Source organism: Cebus imitator, unplaced genomic scaffold (assembly GCF_001604975.1).
Source record: "Cebus imitator isolate Cc_AM_T3 unplaced genomic scaffold, Cebus_imitator-1.0 Scaffold50, whole genome shotgun sequence".
NCBI classification, from domain to species: Eukaryota; Metazoa; Chordata; class Mammalia; order Primates; family Cebidae; genus Cebus; species Cebus imitator.
In genome coordinates this window covers 4,349,542-4,369,704 of record NW_016107365.1, presented here as the reverse complement: position 1 = coordinate 4,369,704, position 20,163 = coordinate 4,349,542, and the positions used below count along the sequence as shown (strand labels likewise).

Below are 20,163 nucleotides of genomic sequence, written 5' to 3'. Positions count from 1 at the left end.
TTTTACATACAAGGGGATTGTGCAGATAAATATATTGAGGATAAAAGGAGGGCTTTCACTCGCGGAGAAGGGAGCTAGAATTACAGGTGTTAATTGGAATTGAGCTTATTAATACAAACTTGTGGTTTTTAACATAGACAAAGGAGTTAGCAAACATTTTACATAAAGGGCTAGACAGTAAATAGTTTGGCTTTCCAAGCCATAGAGTTTGTTACAACTACTCTACTGTGCAATTGTTGAGTGAGACAATATGTAAACAAATGTCCACGGCTATATTCCTGTAAACTTTATTTGCAAGGCCAGACACAGTGGCTCACACCTGTAACCCAAGTACTTTGGGAGGCTGAGGCAGGAAGATCACTTGGGCCCAGGAGTTTGAGACCAGCCTGAATAACATAATGAGACCTCATCTCTACTAAAAAATTTTTAAGAAATTACGCTGGCATCATGACACATGCCTGTAGTTCCACCTATTCTGGAGGCTGAGGTGAGAGGATTGCTTGAGCCTGAGAGGCTCAGACTGCAGTGAGCTGAGCTAATAACCTCTGCATTCCAGCCTAGGGGTAACAGAGTGAGACTCTTTGTCTCAAAAAAAAAACAAAACCCAAAGCCCCATGTTTGCAAAAATAGATGGTGAACTGGATTTGGCCTTTGGGGTATAGTTTGTCAACTCCTAATATAAAAATAGGGAAAGGTGTGTGTGTGTGTGTGTGTGTGTGTGTGTGTGTGTACATATAAATGTATATATACATATGTACACATATTTTCTAGCTCTCTCTGCTCAGATGGTCTATAAGCAATGACACCCTAGTAGCAATGAGCACACCTAGAGCACACCTAGGTTTCAAAATGTTCACCACTAAAAAGGTTCCTTGAAGAAAACTCTGAGGACACAGAAAAGACTGGGACAGGGAAGGCAGGCCTGGAACCTAATGTGCCAAAAAGTGAGAAAGTGCTCCAAGATTAAAGAGAACATGCCAGGGATATAAGAGGCAACTTGAAGAACTTGCAGTGACCAAAGCCAGGACAGTTTGACTATTAAACAGGGAAAGTGACAGATTATAATCCTGAATAACATAGTAATCAATGAATCCACACTGATAAAAATAATGAATACTTAAATGAAAGAGAAGGGATTGCTCTACCTTACAGTGAAATGCCAAGTAATAAATGACAGAAGGAATGATGGAATTAGAAGAATCACCACTTAGTAGCCACCTTAGTAACAATTGATTTAGGCAGGAACAATCTGTGGATGCTAAAACTAATGAGTGAATGCTGGATGAAGAATGGGATTTTACATAGGTCTCAAGATTTCTTCTGATATGATAATTAAGTACAAAGCGCTGTTTTTTTTTTTGAGACGGAGTCTTGCTCTGTCGCCTAGCCTGGAATGCAGTGGCACCCATCTTGGCTCACTGCAGCCTCCAGGGTTCAAGCATTTCTCCTGTCTCAGCCTCCCAAGTAGATGGGAGTACAGGCACATGCCACCACGCCTGGGTAATTTTTGTGTATTTAGTAGAGATGGGGTTTTACCATGTTGGCCAGGCTGGTCTCGAACTCCTGACCTCAGGTGATTCACCCGCCTTGGCCTCCCAAAGTGTTGGGATTACAGGCGTGAGCCACTGCACCCAGCCCAAAATGCTTTTTAATTAACATCACAGTGGAGAAACCTGGCAGGTGACATATTAGGCAAGTTATAAGTGAACAATACCAGAAATGAAACAAACAAGACATTGTGTCACCTGATAGGCACTGAGAAGAACATGGCATCACTTCTGCTTTGTTCCTGCCAAAAAGGCATAACTGAATCTAATCTTGTGGAAAATGGACAAGCTAAGGCATACTCTACAAACTAACAGGCCTATACTCTTCAAAAATGTCATGGTCTTAAAACACAAGACAGTCAGTTGCAGATTAATAGTAGCCGAAAAGACACACAAGTAAATGCAACACCTGATTTCGGATGGGATGTGGAACCTATAAAAGACATTGTTGGATCAATGAAAATTTGAATGGGTCTGTGTATTAGATACAGTATTGTGTCAACTTCCTGATTTTGATGGTTATACTGAAGTTATTAAATGTCCCTTTTTAAAGAAATTCATCCTGAAATATTAAGGGGGTGTAGTTTCCAAATGTTGTTCTAAACCCGTATGGTTTAGAAAAAATATTTTTAGAGAGGAAGAATAAAGCAAATATAATGCTTAAATTTAATATTTAATAAACAAAAATTTTTAATTGAAATTGGCATATCTGGGTAAAGAGTATATACGAGTTCTTCACACTCTTTTTACAACTTTTCCCTAAGTTTAAGACTTCAAACTATAAACAAAAACAAAAATCAAAGCTGCTAAAGCTATAGAAATTAAAACCATATATACAGGCCCAAGATGATAAACTAGTAAAGATTATAACTTCAGAAAGTAACTTCTGTGTTTATCAGAATTTAGTATTTAGTAATTATAATTGAAAGCAATAGGAAATTGTAGATTGCTCAGAAATGAGGGGATTACTGGCTAACCATTTGGAAAGGAAAATTAAAATGTCTACCAGGTTTGATACACTAAAGTAAATTCTAATGGAATTAAGAATTTAGTAAGAAAAAGTATAATCATATTAAAAGAAAATTTAAGAGGTTATTTTTATATTTATATCCCTGTTGTAGAGAAGGACTCTCAGCATACTTCCCAAAGCCAAAAGTGATAGAAAGGATAAGACTGAAATACATTCCTCCTTTAAAAAACTTGTGGCTAGGTGTGGTGGCTCATGCCTGTAATCCCAGCACATTGAGAGGCCAAGGCAGGTGGATTGCCTGAGCTCAGGAGTTCAAGACCAGCCTGGGAAATATGCCAAAAGCCCATCTGTTAAGGAAAAAAAAATGTTAGCTGGGCTTTTTGCTAAAAAATAAAAAAAGAAAAAATTTGCTGGGTTTGGGGTCTCATGCCTATAATCCTAGCACTTTGGGAGGCTGAGGCAGGAGGATGACCTGAGGTCAGGAGTTCAAGACCAGCCTGGCCAACATGGTGAAACCCTGTCCCTACTAAAAATACAAAAATTAGCCAGGCATGGTGGCGGGCACCTGTGATCTCAGCTACTTAGGAGGCTGAGGCAGGAGAATTGCTTGAATCTGGGAGGTGGAAGTTGCAGTGAGCTGAGACTGTACCTTGCACTCCAGCCTGGGCAACAAAAGCAAAACAGTGTCTCAAAAAATAAATAATTTTAAAAAATAAATTTTAAATGTCTATAGGCACTAGTTATTAAAACAAATTTAGAAATTTAGAAAAATTTCACAACAATGTATGATGGATAAGTATATAATACAAATATAAGGTGGGGTGTGGGGGCTCATGCCCATAATCCCAACTCTTTGGAAGATGAAGACAGAAGGATCATTTGACACCAGGAATTTGAGACCAGCTGGGCAATATGCTGAGACCCTATCTCAACAAAAAAAATTTTTTTAAATAAAAAATTTAAATTAATTAAATTTTTAAAATAAGATAAATATAAGCAAATATAAAAGTATCAGTGGCACAATCTACAGACAAATATAACATTAAAACATTAAATTAATAATGAAGGTATTCACATTCTAGACGACAAAATGAACATAGAAAATAAACTTATACGGCTGGGGCACGGTTGCTTAAGCCTGTAATCCTAGCATTTTGGGAAGCTGAGGCCAGCAGATTACCTGAGCTCAGGAGTTTCACACCACCCTGGGCAATGTGGCAAAACCCTGTCTCTACTAAAGATACAAAAAATTATCTGGGTGTGGTGGTGCATGCCTGTAATCCCAGCTACTTAGGAAGCCGAGACACGAGAATCACTCGGACATAGGAGGCGGAGACTGCAGTAAGCCAAGATCACACCACTGCACTTCAGCCTGGGTGACAGAGTGAGACTGTTTCAAACAACAACAACAACAAAAAAAACCTTATAGTTTATAATATAAAATATACAAATACCTAATATGTTAAAAAGAATTGGCTTATATTCACTAAAAAGCAAGGAAGGGCAAATTAAAACCAGGAGATGTATTTTATCGTCAGATCAGCAACAGATATAGCAAAGATGTACCACACTGTTGGCGAAGCATATGTGGCTATGACCGACCTGTCTAGAAGGCAGCCTGACAGTATATACCAAAAGTTAAAATGTACCAAAAAATAAAACATATACATCTTAAGCCCAGCAATTCACTTCTAAGAATTTATCCTCGAGAAGTAATCTTGACAAGTGTACAAATATATGTATAAAAGAACACTGTAGTAGTATTTGTCATAGTAAATTAACTTGGATGTCCATCAGCATAAGACTAGTTAAATAAAACGAAATATTAAACTGTTGAAAGGGTAGCAAACGCCAGGTACAGTGGCTCACACCTGTAATCACATCACTTTGAAAGGCCAAGGTGGGCAGATTACTTGAGGTCAGGAGTTCGAGATCAGCTTGACCAACATGGTGAAACCCTATCTCTACTGAAAGTACAAAAATTAGCTGGGTGTGGTGGCAGGTGTGCCTGTAATCCCAGCTACTCGGGAGGCAGAGGCAAGAGAATCACTTGACCTTGGGAGGCCAAGGTTGCAGTGAGCCAAGATTGTGCCACTGTACTCCAGCCTGGGTAACAGAGCAAGACTCCCTCTCCAAAAAAAAAAAAAAAAAAAAAAAAAAAAAAAAAAAAAAAAAAAAAAAAAAAAAAAAAAAAAAAAAGGGGGTTGTGGATGGCAAAAGTATGATCTCATTTAAGTTTTTTAAAAAGTCACATTGTATGTGTTAATGTATTTAGTTTGTTTGTTTTCAGATGGAGTCTCGTTCTCGTCACCCAGGCTGGAGTGAGGTGGTGCGATCTTGGCTCACTGCAACCTGCCTCTCCCAGGTTCAAGCGATTCTCATGCCTCAGCCTCCAGAGTAGCTGGGATCACAGGAGTGCACCACCACACCAAGGTCATTTTTTGTATTTTCAGTAGAGACAGGTTTCACCATGGTGGTCAGGCTGGTCCCGAACTCCTGACCTCGAGTGATCCACCTCTCTCTGCTTCCCTAAGTGCTGACATTACAGGTGTGAGCCACCATGCCCTACCTAATATATTCATTTTTTAAGTCTAAAATGAGGTAAGTAGGACATAAAAATGTATACCAATCTTTGGCAAATGAAATTATGGGATGACTGCCTATTTGATGCATATTTATATTGTTTAAATTTTTTACACTAAGCATTTATTTCTTAAAAGTGATAAAAGTGTCTTTCAGAGAAAAAATGCAGAGTATTAATGTAAATGTAAAAATAGTTTTTAAATAGCATAGTGTAATCATAAGTGATTAAGTGAAGGCACAAAAACACATGAGAAAAACCTCCCCACCCCTACAAATTGGCAGGTGATGGTGGTGGGATTAACCAATAAACAAAAGTCCATTGGAGAAAACAGTTATTGTCAACCTTCTTCCTAACCCATACCACCCCTGAGGTTCCATATTCCTTTGGAATATTTCCCTAGGAATAAAGGAGCTTCCAGACTCCTTTCTAATGTCACTTACAAAAAAAGTAGGAGGAGGTCAAAAATATATAAAGGGCACTAACTAAAAGTATGGTGGCCACGTATTCCTTTTTTTTTTGAGATGGAGTCTCGCTCTGTTGCTTAGGCTGGAATACAGTGACTCGATCTCGTTTCACTGCAAGCTCCACCTCCTGGGTTCAAGCAGTTCTCCTGCCTCAGCCTCCCCAGTAGCTGGGATTACAGGTGTAAACTACTACGCCTGGCTAATTTTTGTATTTTTAGTAGAGATGAGCTTTCACCATGTTGGTGAGGCTGGTCTCGAACTCCTGACCTCAGGAGATCCACCTGCCTGGCCTCCCAAAGTGCTGGGATTACAGGTATGAGCCACCACGCCTGGGCGACCACATATTCCTAACCAAAAGTCTAGACACATGATTTGACAAAAGGGAGGAATATGTAAAGGGCCAATGGGCAGTGTTTTTCTCTTAATAGTCTTGGCTAAATACATGTTATACGTGGCTCTCACACTGAAAACAGGAGGGTGACTCTCAAGGGGAACCTCCACATCACAGCTAAGGAAATACACTTCCCTAGGGATTGAGGAAAGAATGCCAGTACTTATACAAATTCTCCCATTCTAAGCTACACAACAGTAACCAATATGAAGTAACAACATAAAGGGAACATCTTCAGAATACACAATGGATTAGAATGAAGTAATTACCTACCAGAGTTTTAAGAATAATCTTAACTGGCAGATAGTGTCTGGATGTATCAATTAAAATTCCTCTATGAGAAAACCTTGGAGAATCAATAATGGTAGATTCATTGATGGTGAACTAAGAGACAAAATAAATTATTTAGTTTTAGAATTTTCTGTTGTCTTGAACTCAATGAAGACTACATCTATTTACATAGCATTTGATAAAATATTAATTTAAAACAACAAAAAGTATGAAATTTACATTTACCAGCTAAGATAAATATCTGGGGAAAATAAACCTTCAGGAAGAAATAGCTAAACAGGTTACATTTTTATCAGTAGTAATTTGTCTAACAATTTTTAGTAACACACAATAATCATACTTACAGTCCCATAAGAATCTTGATAAACTAACTGGCTAAAGGTCTCTAAACCTGAGGAAAGCAAAATTTATTGCATTAATTTATAAACCAACAAATTTAGATGATAAAAGTTATATTATTCAAACAGACTCAAGTAAGGCAAATATACTTCAATATAGTGTTATACCTATATCCTCTAAAATATATTGTTATACCTATACCCTCTACCATAATTTCTAAATCAAAGCCAAATTTTTAAAAAATCCTTGCCCTTCTCTACTCATCTAATAAAAGTGCTTTACCTCATTGTACCTGTACCCTGGGGTTTGTTTCAATAAACACAAAATAATAGTAATTTAATAAAATATCAGTTTCTGGATAAATTTGTAGCATTATGAGAAAGAAATTTTATAATCAAATATTATAGTCACTTTTAGAAGGTACCTAAATGTAACAGGGAAAAATGGCTGGAAAAACCACCATGAAACTATAAAGGCCAATTTACAATATACAGTTTTACTTATAGCTGCAAAGACTACCTTCTGGACATTTTTTACTCAAGTGGATTATTCCCTTAATATACTAGTTGACAGGCTCTAACTGGCCTTGACTTTATTCAGATTCCTCATTCTAGCTGACAGTTACAGAGCCAGAGAATTTTTAATCTAAGAAGAGTTCAATCATTTTTCTATGCCTTCCTCTCCCCACCGCGTCAAGCTCATGTTCATGCTGGGAAGAATAACTTTGAAAGTTTCTGTTAAGTGACATTGCACTCGGTAATGATCAGTTTAGAGTCCATTACTCTGAAAGTCTGATGGTAAACAGAAAATAAGGACTTCTTGGAGTAGAAATCTAGTCACTACATACTCGCTAGAGTTTTGTTTTGCTTTTTTTTTTTTTTTGAGACAGTGTCCCACTTTGCCACCCAGGATGGAGGGCAGTAGCGTGATCTCAGCTCATTGCAACATCCGCCTCTCGGGTTCAAGCACTTCTCCTGCCTCAGCCTCCCAAGTAGCTGGGACTACAAGCGTGTACCACCACGCCTGGCTGATTTTTGTAGTTTTAGTACAGATGGGGTTTCACTGTGTTGACCAGACTGGTCTTGAACTCCTGACTTTAAGTGATCCAATCACCTCAGCCTCCCAAAATGTTGGGATTATAGGCATGAGCCACCATGCCCAGCCTTGCTAGAGTTCTTTATTTTGGTATGGATCAGAACAAACATCAATAAGCGTCTCTTCTCCTTACCAGACACAGACAAGACAGGCAGATCAGATGAATAAAATCTTAAAATCACTAACATTATGCATAAATAAAATTACATTCGTTGTAAATATCTAGATATTTTCATATTCTATTTTGAATAAAATTAAAATATTCTTATGGGTATAAAAATATATAGCATAACAATGATTATTTTAGGTAACACTCAATCTGAGTCAAATCCCAAACCTGTATTTTGTCTTTTGAGAAGGAGTCTCATCCTGTACCCCAGGCTGGAATGAAGTGGTGCAATCTCAGCTCACTACAACCTCCATCTCCTGGGTTCAAGCTGTTCTCCTGCCTCACCCTCCCATGTAGCTGGGATTACAGGCATGTGCCACCATGCCCAGCTAATTTTTTTTTGTATTTTTAGTAGAGATGGGGTTTCACCATGTTGGCCAGTCTGGTCTCGAACTCCTGACCTCAAGTGATCTGCCTGCCTCGACCTCCAAAGTGCTGGGATTACAGACATGAATTAAATTACTGTATAGTAACATAATTACTATAAATTAAAATTATAGTAATTTACTATAATTACTATAATTAATTTATAGTAATTAAAATTTATTTTAATTACTATAAATTTGGTTAGTTCATATTTTTTTAAATTCCCTTTCTAAAAACTCTGATATTTAGAAGTCAGTACAGTATCTTATCTGCCTAGAGAGAAAGGTGAAAGAAACTTTTGAACAGCAAATGTTCTGATGTCACACTTTGAAGTTCAGACCCTGAAATTCTCAGGAAAAGTCTTTAAAGTTATATTGCCTCTAACCAACTCTAGAGCTTGTTTGCATGTTTACACTGTTCCTTATACAAACTTAGTTATGTTTCTAAATCCACAGGAATTTAAAATGAGGGAGGAGAGATGCTTGCTTCTGAAGGCAACAGAAGCGAGAGCTGAAACAAAATTCGCCAATCAGAACAGGCTGGGGCATGTGTAGTGCTATAAACATTACAGGCCCAGGAGCATCCATGAATTACAGCACTGTAGGAATGTAATAACCTTCAGACACTTTTTGAAAGGTCAAATGAGTGTTCTCCTATGCTTATTTATTTGTATTTTTTTGAGACAGGGGTCTTGCTCTATTGCCCAGGCTAGAGTGCAGTGATGTGATCTAGGCTCACTACAGCCTCAGTGTCCTGGGCTCAAGCAATCCTCCCACCTCAGCCTTCAGAGTAGCTGAGACTACAAGTCCACGCCACTGTGCCCGGCTAATTTTTGTATTTTTTGTGGAGATGAGGTTGCGCCATGTAGCTCAGGCTGGTCTCAGACTCCCGAGCTCAGGCAATCATCACCAGTCTCAGCCTCTCTAAGTGCTGGGGTTAAAGGCGTGAGCCACCGTGCCTAGCCTCTCCATGCTTTAAGTAGTACGTGTGCAATGGAAATCATTTTGGAATTACGTAACAAAGCATTCTGTAAAGGATCCAGGGCAGCACAGTTTTGCTGTGCTTGATTTCACAAAGCACCAACTGAAAATTTCCCTTTACTGGAAAGTTAACAATGAAACTGCATGTTCACTTACCTCGTAATGCTCCCCAAACTCTGTTCGCCTTCAGGACAGCCACTGGTTCTCTCACAAGTAAAGTATCTGTATTGAGGATTTAAAATCACACACAAACTTTTGTTAATCCCTCCATGACACACAATAAGTTTCCTAAACACATCATTGATATTTCTGGACCATTATTTTCTCCCGAGCACATGACCTACTTCTCCAACTGCCTCCTGTACATCTCCATTTGGATGTCCTGTAGATGCTTTCAACTCCGCATGCCCCCACAGAACCCTTCCCTCCCCCCTCCTGCACACACTTCAACCTGCTGGGCTCCTGTGTTCCTCATTTCAGTGAGTCACAGCACCACCATCCAGTTACTTGGGTCACTCAGGTCAGGAATTTAGGTGTCATCTCCATGTTTCCTCATTTTCCCCTCCAAGAGAGTTAGTCTCTCCAACCTCTCAACAGAGTAGTGTCCTAGTTAAGCTAAGAGTTTAGTTGAAAAACGCAAACATGCCTCAGTTTCTACTAGTCCTTGGTGACACCCCAGGTATCACTCAAATTGATTCCCCTTAAGGCCAGAGAGTTATCACCACTATTTTGCCTTCAGTTTTTCCATTTGCCCTGTACCCACCTTCCCTCAGTATCATCCAAATCTGCCTAAGACTTACCAAATCCCCTTGGCTTAGTTCAGCTTTGTCCCACTCAATTAAAAGTTCACACCATCCAGAGGGGGGCTCTAGTTAGCTACTTCTGGTGAGAGGCTCATCTTTTCGATCTTTGAACATACTCTGCCTAAGGTTGGCCCATTTAGTCATTTAGACTTTTAGAGAGGTCTGGAGTGGAGCCAACCACAGACATAGTAAACCCACAGAGGGTACAGAGATTTACAACAGCTTTAAAGGGTGTAACAGCTGTGGACCTTGCCACAGCAAAGACACTGAAGGCCTGGAGGTTAATGATTTAATACTGGGCTGGTTTATCACCTTCTACCACCACCTCCATCCAGATGCTCACAGGATAGTTAGCTGCAGGTAGGCAAAAGTGTTCTGTCAATAGTGTGAGCATCTCAGGTGACAGTCTTATGACAAGATAGCCTTTTCCATTAGACGACCACAGTGATGAGTTAGCCAATGCCAGGCTAAGAACTATATTGCTATTTATGAGCATAGTCTAATTATGTTTCCTCTCCATCTACAGCAAATAGATGCTGTTGTTGAGACAAAGCCTCAGTCTGTTGCCCAGGCTGGAGTGGAGTGGCATGATGACAGTTCACTGCACCCTCGACCCACCTCCTGGTGGAACTATAGATGTGCCACCACGCCTGGCTGATTTTTTTTTTTTTTTTTGTGGAGACGGTGTTTTGTCATGTTGCCCAGGCTGGTCTTGAGCTCCTGGGCTCAAGCCATCTACCAGCCTCAGCCTCCCAAAGTGTTGGGATTACAGGTGTCACCCACTGCACCCAGCCTATATCAAATTCTGAATCAGCTACCTAGAGCTCACTGCTCCACTGGTCATCATTTAAAAAGACTTTTTGCCACATTCTAGTTTTGAGATCTCCCAGGAATAGCACAAAGAGTCACCTAAAAACCTTAATATATTGCATATACTTGATACCAATTATTTTCTAATGGCTGACAAGTGGCTGATACTAAAAAGGACTGATTCAACTCAGTGGAAAATATATATAACAATTAGAGATTTGATTTTCCAAATATATGGACACATAGCTACAGAATGTCCATTTTTACTTCAAAATCAAGTTATTAGTGTTAACAATGATCACTTCCCTGAAGTGGGAAAGGAATGACATCATTTACTTTTCAGTAAGCCCCTTCTGTATCTTTTTGCACCATAAATACATTTGTTTTGGAGGGTGTATATACAAATAACGTAGCCATATATTCTTCTTTAAAAACAACATAGATAAGGCTAAAACCTCCTTTGAGATACCCACCCACCTCCCTCTCTCTTCCTCAGAGGAAGGAAGCAATTATCGGGCCTTTTCTTAGGCTTGACATAGATGTACGTGGAGGGAGGAAATACTGCTTTGTGCGTGTGTTCCTGCATGTGTGTTGATATATAAACGGGGTCCACCTCTACACATTATTATACAGCTTTAACTCAGCAGTGTATCTTGGCAGTTCTCCATGTGTGTTCTCTGTAACACTGCTTCTTTATTCTTCACTGTTGTGATCATACCGTTTAGTATGGATTGACAAGATGTATTTAGCCATTCCTCTACTGATGGACATTGAGTTTTGTTGACAATTCTTCACATTACAGGTAAACTGCTGATTTACGTGTCAATTCATATGCAGTAAAAACTAGCCCACATCTCAGGGCATGCATATTTTTATTTTTAATAAATAGTGGTGCTTTAATATGTGTCACTTCCTCCAACATGTCCTCCTACTCTGGACCTTTGATATCTTGTTATTTCCATTCATATGTGTTACTTTTATCATCACCATCACCAACTAGTTTAAAGACTAAAAGCTGGTTTATACTTCAGAGGAAAATTTCGCAATCACCTTGTCTCAAGAAACTTCCCTTTCAGAATAAAGAGGGTTTGTAGAACTGACTCGAAGATAAGCTATGACTCTCCAGTCTCGATACATTTCATTTTGTGGAATTTACAGTTTGTTATCTATATTGCCAACAGACAGCAAAGATTCCTTGGCAACGTAATGACCATTTCCATCTCAATTCAGGTTGCAAAACCTACTTCACGTGGTGTCTGAGTGCAGAGTATCAGTTGAAATAATATCTGATGTTGGTGAATTTTCCCATTTCTCGTCTAAGAACAGCTGCAGAATTGAAGAGAAAGAAAGCTCTTTTTCAAAGAAATGTATTGAGAAATCTCATCTAAACCAGCAGGATGAAGACATACTTAACTGTGAGACATTCTAGGGATAAAGGAGTTGCTCTTTTCTCTAAATTTGTGGCATCCTTTTTCTTTTCTTTTTTTTTTTTTTTTTGGTTGTCTCACTCTGTATCCCAGGCTGGAGTGTGGCGGTGTGACCTCGGCTCGCTGCAACCTCTGACTCCTGGGTTCAAGTGATTCTCCTGCCTCAGCTTCCCGAGTAGCTGGGATTACAGGTACACACCACCACACCCAGCTAAGTTTTTGTATTTTTTAGTAGAGACAGGTTTCACCATATTGGCCAGGCTGGTCTTGAACTCCTGGTCTCAAGTGATCCACCCACCTTGACCTCCCAAAGTGCTGGGATTACAGATGTGAGCCACTGCGCCCAGTCTCTGTCTTTACACTCAGTTCCCCTGTCTGCTCTCTCTTGCACTAATCTTATGTTACATGTGTCCTTATACTGCCCTTCTTCAATTCCTTTGTGCAAGTCCACATTATTCCTAGGCAGTGTAACCTATAGAAAAGTTCTATCCACTTGTTTGCTCTTTCTAAAACAATTTGGGAAAAGCCCTAAAGAATAACGCTTAGGCGACAATGGGGACAAAATCATACAGCTAAATGTTGATTATACTGTCAATCAAATGAAACTGCTGTACCCACCCTCTCCCCCCAGCTCTGCATTATCTTTGTGTAAAATTAGATTATAAATAAAGATCATGGACACAAACAGATGTTTTCAAAGATAAAAGTTAAGAAATTACCTAGATATTCAAAAGAGATAAGCCAAGTCAGCTTCTCCATACAGTGACAGAACATTATTCAGCCATTAAAAATGATATCACAGAAAACTAGTGAAATTCATAAATGTTTATATTTTGCAAAAAAGTGTGGTATAAAAATATAACAAAAATACATGATGCACATGTACAGAATTACTGCCATTTTCATGCCAGTGCTTATTATGTTTGTATTTATGTCTACGTAAAATGCTTAAATGTTTTACTCTGAAAAAAAAAGAAATACGCCTAAAATGACAGTGATTAATTCTGTCTGCTGGGATTTATTTCTTCTTCTTCTGCACTTACTATACTTACAAATTTTCCACAAAGACTATGTACTACTTCTATAGTCAGAATTTAAAGGTTATTATTATTATTTTGAGATGGAGTCTCACTCTGTTGCCCAGGCTGGAGTGCAGTGGCACGATCTTGGCTCACCACAACCTCTGCCTCCCAGGTTCAAGCGATTCTCCTGCCTCAGCCTCCTGAGTAGCTGGGCGTACACCACCATGTCCAGTTAATTTTTGTATTTCTAATACAGACAGGGTTTCACTATGTTGGCCAGACTGGTCTCGAACTCCTGACCTTGTGATTTGCCCACCTGGGCCTCCCAAAGTGCTGGAATAAAGGTTATTTTAAAAATAGGAATCATAAACTCACTGGTGGAGAACTCACAATGGTTCCTAGCATGAGCCAGCTTTTGGCACTGAAGTCCTTGTCAGCGAGCACTCTGGATATAATACACTAATATTGCATAGGTACTTACAAGACTCATCTGAAGATATGTTGGGAAAAGCATCACACTCTGACTGAAGGGTGATTGAGACAAGAAGTTGTTGAAGCTGGGTTCTAGCCTGGAATTCAGCAGGTTCATGATGCAACTTGTAGAAACCAAAAATATAGTCATGATATCTGTTTGAGAAATAAATGTAAACATATTTTTAAAGCATTTTAGCCAAATTTAAAAAACAGATGTGTAGTGAACATTGTAGCTAACTTCTCAAATCCATGCCACCCATTTTAAGTCCAACTAGAGATTCTCACCCCAATCTGTACATTGGAATCACTTAGGAAGTTTTCTGAAAATCCCAATGTCCAGGCCTTCAGAATCAGAATCTATTTGAATGGGATTCAGGCATGGGAATTTTAAAAGCTTCCCCACACTCCTAAGTGATATATGAAGCCCATGTTAAAAACCAATAATGAAACCATCATGGTAATCCATCACTCTTGGGAATCAAAAACCAATTCTGACTAGTCATAGGATGTGGGGGTTAGGGAGAGTTATTCTGAGCAAATCACAAGAAAATTTTGTTTCTCTGTACATGATGGCTGGACCAGTTGCTGCTACACTAAAGAGGACAGAGCAAAGACAGAAAGAATATGGATCCCTGGTACCACTATTGAGCCACTTAGTAAACTTGCCCTGTATTCATCCCTACTTTTGGACATCCTAACGTGCGAGATAAAGTTTCTTATTGTTTAAGCCAGATTGAGTCAGGGTTCCTGTTACTTTCCTACAAAAGTATCCTAGTTTACATATAAACCCCCAAAGAAGGTCCAGAATTCTCACCAGAGCCTTTAAAATGTACCTTTTGTTGGTATCCAAAAATCAGAGAATATTAAATAAAAATTTAAAGGCACTGATGAATAAAAATTTAAAGGCGCTGACGAATAAAAAAGACCAGATAGGCTTCAGAGCAATTGTTTAAATAACATTTTATAGATTTTGGTAGGCTGGAAGGTCGTATATGCTACTTTTGTGCGAGAACATTTTATGCCTTTTCACAGAAGAGGAGGTGGGAAAATTCTGACCTGTTTGGAAGGGTATAGAAGTTAACCAGTGAGAGAATGGAATGGATGAAAGTGTTGAGGGCCCTTCTCATAGGAAAATTTTGACAGATTAAACAGGAAATTAAGACCACTGAAATACTTACAAAAGGTTAAGATGGTAAATTTTATGTCTATTTTGCCATGGTTAAAAATAATTTTTTTTTTTTTTTTTTTTGAGACGGAGTTTTGCTCTTGTTACCCAGGCTGGAGTGCAATGGCACAATCTCGGCTCACCGCAACCTCCGCCTCCTGGGTTCAGGCAATTCTCCTGCCTCAACCTCCTGAGTAGCTGGGATTACAGGCACACACCACCATGCCCAGCTAATTTTTTGTATTTTTAGTAGAGACGGGGTTTCACCATGTTGACCAGGATGGTCTCGATCTCTTGACCTTGTGATCCACCCACCTCGGCCTCCCAAAGTGCTGGGATTACAGGCGTGAGCCACCGCGCCCGGCAAAAATAAAAAATTTTTTTAAAGATAATTAAAGCTGCCAGCAGCTTCGAAATCTGAATTGGAACCTTGACCCTAGGTAGTAAAATTCTAACAGAAAACTCAAAGGGCTGTGAGGCAGTATGTCAAAGGTATGTGGGTTAATTTCGCCTTCCAGGAAATGAAGGAGTGAAGCTATTCATTTATTTTTAAAAGCAAGTGACTAGCATGCGGTGGACACTCTTCTAGAAGCTGACGCAGTAGCTATGTAACTAACAGCCAAACCCTCTGCCTCCAAAAAGCATTCTGTTTCAAAGCAGGGTTTGTGATACAACTTGGGCTCTTCAGAGACAGGAGCAACATGATTCTGAACAATCTGGGGCCTAGGCTGTGTGTCTTCCTGACCATGCAGCACTTTCTGAACATCCCCATATTTCCAAATACTTCCAACCCCACTGCGCTTTTACTCTGAAATAGCTGCTGCCCTCCTGAGTTCCTAGAATGATCACATGCATGCCTTCAAGTCTTAGCCATAAGGGCTGATACATTTTATGACTTGCTTCCTAACAATGCCAGGCATAATCAATGGCTGCTTCACACAGAGGCCATGAATTAGGCAAACTCCTCAGGTAATTACCTGCACCTGCCTTGAAATGCCAAGCCTTGCCTTCGAACCATCTCACAGCTGATTCAAGTCCTGGTTACATACCTATTGTTAACTTACATCACCCATGCTTTCTTGTCATACTGAGTTCAGCATATTACCAAGTCCTTGTTTGACTTAGTAGTATGACACAGAAAGAAAACCCAATTCTATAAGCTGAGCTCCAAGGCAAACATAATAAGGGTGTTTGTTTTTAAAAGTATTTCCAACCCTAGTCATGATCTTCTGAGACAACCTTCAAGTACTTTCCAGGCAATCTTCCTGACTATCCCAATGCAACCAGACACTTTGGTTCTACATCTTCACCCCTCTGTGGCCTTAGCAGATTGGATACCAAAGGCCCATTCGAGTGTGTGTCTAAAACAGGACTGATAATACACATTAGTTGTACAAAACAGAAGGAAAGCATGAGCCTTCTGACTGTAGAGAATGAACCATCTCTGCCGTCAGCATCTTGAGCCTCTTTAGCCTGAGCCTAGGCACCAGTCCTATCTGGGGTCAGAACACGTTATTCAATTAGCTCTGCATTTCCTCTCCACCTGCTCAGCATCCTGCAAGCACAATTAAGCCCTATAGTATCCACCGGGTACAGCGACGCGCTCAAGGGATGCCAGGGGGCAGTACAGCTAGCACCAAATTACAATTCTGCTGGGCACGACACACCTTCAGGACAGTCCCACCTACACAGGCCTCCCACTGAGAGGACAGTGTGTGGCTTCTTCAAACATCTCCTCAGGGGAACCTGTCTTGCCTACCGTGTGACTGGCTGACTCCCATGACAAAATTCACCCTGTCTGCAGCCAAAGGGCAAGAGAGATAGAGGCGCCAACTAGGGGTCTGTAAAAGAGGAAGCAGGGAGAGCAGATACATGATTGGTGTTGAGAAACGAAGTCCCATATTGCCTAACCACCGGCGGCATAAACACAGATGCAAACATCTCACATTTTATATGGAACAGGGACTTTAGGAGGGAGGGGAGTTTTAGTCAGTGCTCGAAACTGATGACTTCTGCCATCTGAGTTGTTACTAGGAGATCTGAGGAGTGGCAAGGGGGTGAAACTGGCCTATAAATGACAGCCAGCTTTGGGGAATTCCTGGTACCTCAACAGAGCCTGTCTAAACCCTTCGGGTAACTTATCATCCCTTTTTAGGACGCCCTTCAAATAAGCTGTCACTTTTCTCCCCAGCTCTGAACCTGGGGAAACGGTGTCCCCTCTATCCATGTCATTTGCCCAACAAGGCCTCAGAGCAACCTCTCTTCCACTTAGTATCCTGCTCTTCAACCAGGGTTCCTGAGCACCCAAGGTGTCCTTTAAGAAGCAGGAGAAGGGTGGGGGAAAGAGCGTGGGTTCGATCCGTGTGGCGCTGGGCAGATCGCCTGCCCGCCCCGGGGCGGTTTCCTCGTCTGCACAGCTCCCCGGCATGGTCCGCCTCTCCCCTTCCCCAGGACAACTCCCGGCAGGGCCGGGAGCGCTCACCGCCGAAACGCTTCCTCCAATAGGGTGCAGGAGGGGCCCGCCGTGGAATTGGGGCTGTGGCTGATGTAGAAGTTCTCCGGGGCGAGGCGCAGCAGGTTCGGGGTCATCTTCACCGAGAGCGGCAGGGGCCACAGCGCCGGCCCGGGCTGGACCAAGACGCCCGGGGTCCGAGCCGCCTGCGCCACCAGCGCCACCTGAGTAAGCAGCGCCAACACTGCCGCCAGCAGCGTCGCCAACAGCAGCGCCAGCAGCATGGGCAGCCGGAGCAGACCCAGCCCGCGCAGCTCCATGGCCGCTCGGCTGCTCTCCGCCCGGTCTGCCTAGCCGGATCCTCGGGACCCGACTTTCCGCCCGGGGGCCCGGGTCGGAGGAAGCGCGGCAGCTGGTGAGTCACCAAGTCAGGTGACGGCGCGCCCCGCCCCCGACTCCGCCTCCAGGCCCCGAGCGCGCCCTCACCCGGCCCGCCCTGCCCAGGCCGCCCCGAGAATTTGCTCCAGGGGTGCCCTCGGGTAGGAGCAGAGCCCAGACAGCAACCTCAAATACAGGATGGCCAAAGTAAGAAAAGGGCCTGGTGCTGGACGGGCGCAGTGGCTCACGCTTGTAATCCCCGCACTTTGGGAGGCAGAGGCTGGAGGATCACCTGAGATCAGGGGTTCGAGACAAACCTGGCCAACATGATGAAACTCGTCTCTACTAAAAATACAAAAATTACCTGCGTGTGGTGGCGTGTGCCTATAATCCTAGCTACTTGGGAGGCTGAGGCAGGAGAATCGCTTGAACGCAGGAGGCGGAGGTTGCAGTGAGCTGAGATTGCGCCATTGCACTCCATGCTTGGCGACAGAGCGAGATTCCGTCTCAAATACAAAAACAAATAAAAACAAAAACAAAACAAACAAACAAAAAAGAAAGAAAAAGAAAAGGGCCCGGTGCACAGGCTCGGGATGCTAGCCCGGTGCCGGGTTGCTGCTCACGCCTGCGCTCTCCTTTGGGACCCCGGCTTCGGTGAAGCTGGAGAAGCCGAGCTTGGGGAGCACCTTTCTCCACTCAGCCCAAACACCAGATAACGAAGATGAGAGCTGAGTTCATTTGCTCCTAAGTCTAGGCTTTTCTGTACCGGCATTTCAGCTGTAGTCGATATAGTCTTCCCATCAGAAATCCCTGGGGCAGAGCACGCCCAAGAGATCCTGAAAGAACCTGTTGGCCGGGGACAGATGAGAGGACTTCTGAAAAGGACGCTGTGGGGCAAGTTAATAGAAAAATAAGGACTTGTCAAAGAGCGTTAAAAACGTGACTGTTTCAAAATAGAATGAAAACGTGTTAAAGGTTTATTCAGCTAATTAATTAGAGCATTATTACATTAAGTCTGTTTCAGCGACAATAAAGCAATGTTACAGGAAGATTGCTAAATAGTTTAACAACTCGGTCATGTCCTATAGGGACACAGCACAGCCCTATGAGCCTGAGCAACAGCACCACCATCGCCAAAGAGAGAAAAGAAACTGTATCTATAGCACCCCTGTCACAAGCAAATATTTTAGTTGCTCTCAGGAATTCGTATCATGAATTTTATTTTAAATCTATTTTGTTTATATGGAAATAAAAGATCTAGATGCAAGCAGAACAATGTTGCTGGATCCAGTGTGGCAGGGACTAAAATAGGCTTTCTCTCTCTGTCCCCTTCTTCCCTCCCCTCTCCTGGTGTAGCTCTATCTTTCAACTCAGTTTTTCTGTGTGTTAGCTTCATTCTTGGGCAGGTTCTTCTCATTACGATACCCCAACAGCCACAGGGCAGCAAGGACAACTCCTCAACAAAGCATATGTTGTCATTCATCTGTGTCAGTCCTGATAAAAGATCCCAGCTGACAAGTTTGATTTCCGAAGCCCCTAAGGAAGAGCCAGTGAAGTCACATGAACAACACGGAATGGAGATGCCAAAGGCAGAAGAGGTGTTCTCCCTTTCCTTGTCTAGAAGGAGAAAACGCTAGGCAGACCAAAACCACAGACTCTACAATAAATATTCTGAAAATGAGGGTGGAAGAACTTTAAGGAAAGACTTCAAAAAAATGTAATGATTATTGGGACTCAGAAAATGAGACCCCAGGCTGACACCTGTAATCCCAGCCCTTTGGGAGGCCGAGGTGGGTGGATCACGAGGTCAGGAGTTTGACACTGCCTGGCCAACATGGTGAAACCCCATCTCTACTAAAGATACAAAAAATTAGCCGGGCATGGTGGCATGTGCCTGCAATCCCAGCTACTCAGGAGGTTGAAGCAGGAGAATTGCTTGAACCTGGGAGGCGGAGGTTGCAGTGAGCCGGGGTTATGCCGCTGCACTCCAGCCTGGGTAACAGAGCAAGACTCTGTCTCAAAAAAGGAGAAAAAAAAAAAAAAGAAGAAAAGAAAATGAGAACCCAAAGTGTGGCACTTTGGCGTGTTGAATACTTTGAACTACAGAAAAGAGGCTCAGAAGATCTTTCTGACCTTCTCCTGCCTTTCTTTCTCCTGCTCTCCTTTCTTCCCCAAAGCAAGCCATAGAAACTAGAATTCCTCTTTTCCAAAATGGGTCAGAGAAACTAGAGCACAGTGGGCATGCAGCTCATGCCTGTAATCCCAGTACGTTGGGAGGCCAAGGCAGGTGGATCACTTAAGGCCAGGAGTTAGAGACCAGCCTGGCCAACATGGCAAAACCTAATCTCTACTAAAAATACTAAAATTAGCTGAATGTGGTGCCACATGCTGGTAATCCCTGCTACTTGAGTGGCTGAAGCACAAGAATCGCTTGAA

At 41.8% G+C, this 20,163-nt stretch overlaps 1 protein-coding gene across 1 annotated transcript in view; it reads right to left on the bottom strand.

The window, feature by feature from the left end:
• Window positions 1–17,786, bottom strand: part of HEXB (hexosaminidase subunit beta) — a 28,944-nt gene extending 11,158 nt beyond the window's left edge. Inside the window, exons 1-5 of the mRNA XM_017527652.2 lie at window positions 17,380–17,786; window positions 13,740–13,885; window positions 9,353–9,418; window positions 6,592–6,638; window positions 6,230–6,340 (exon numbers count right to left, since the gene is read on the bottom strand). Of these exons, the coding sequence (XP_017383141.1) occupies window positions 6,230–6,340; window positions 6,592–6,638; window positions 9,353–9,418; window positions 13,740–13,885; window positions 17,380–17,669 (660 nt within the window). The 5' untranslated portion in view covers window positions 17,670–17,786. The remainder of the gene's footprint in view (window positions 1–6,229; window positions 6,341–6,591; window positions 6,639–9,352; window positions 9,419–13,739; window positions 13,886–17,379) is intronic.
• Window positions 17,787–20,163: the final 2,377 nt, after the last annotated feature.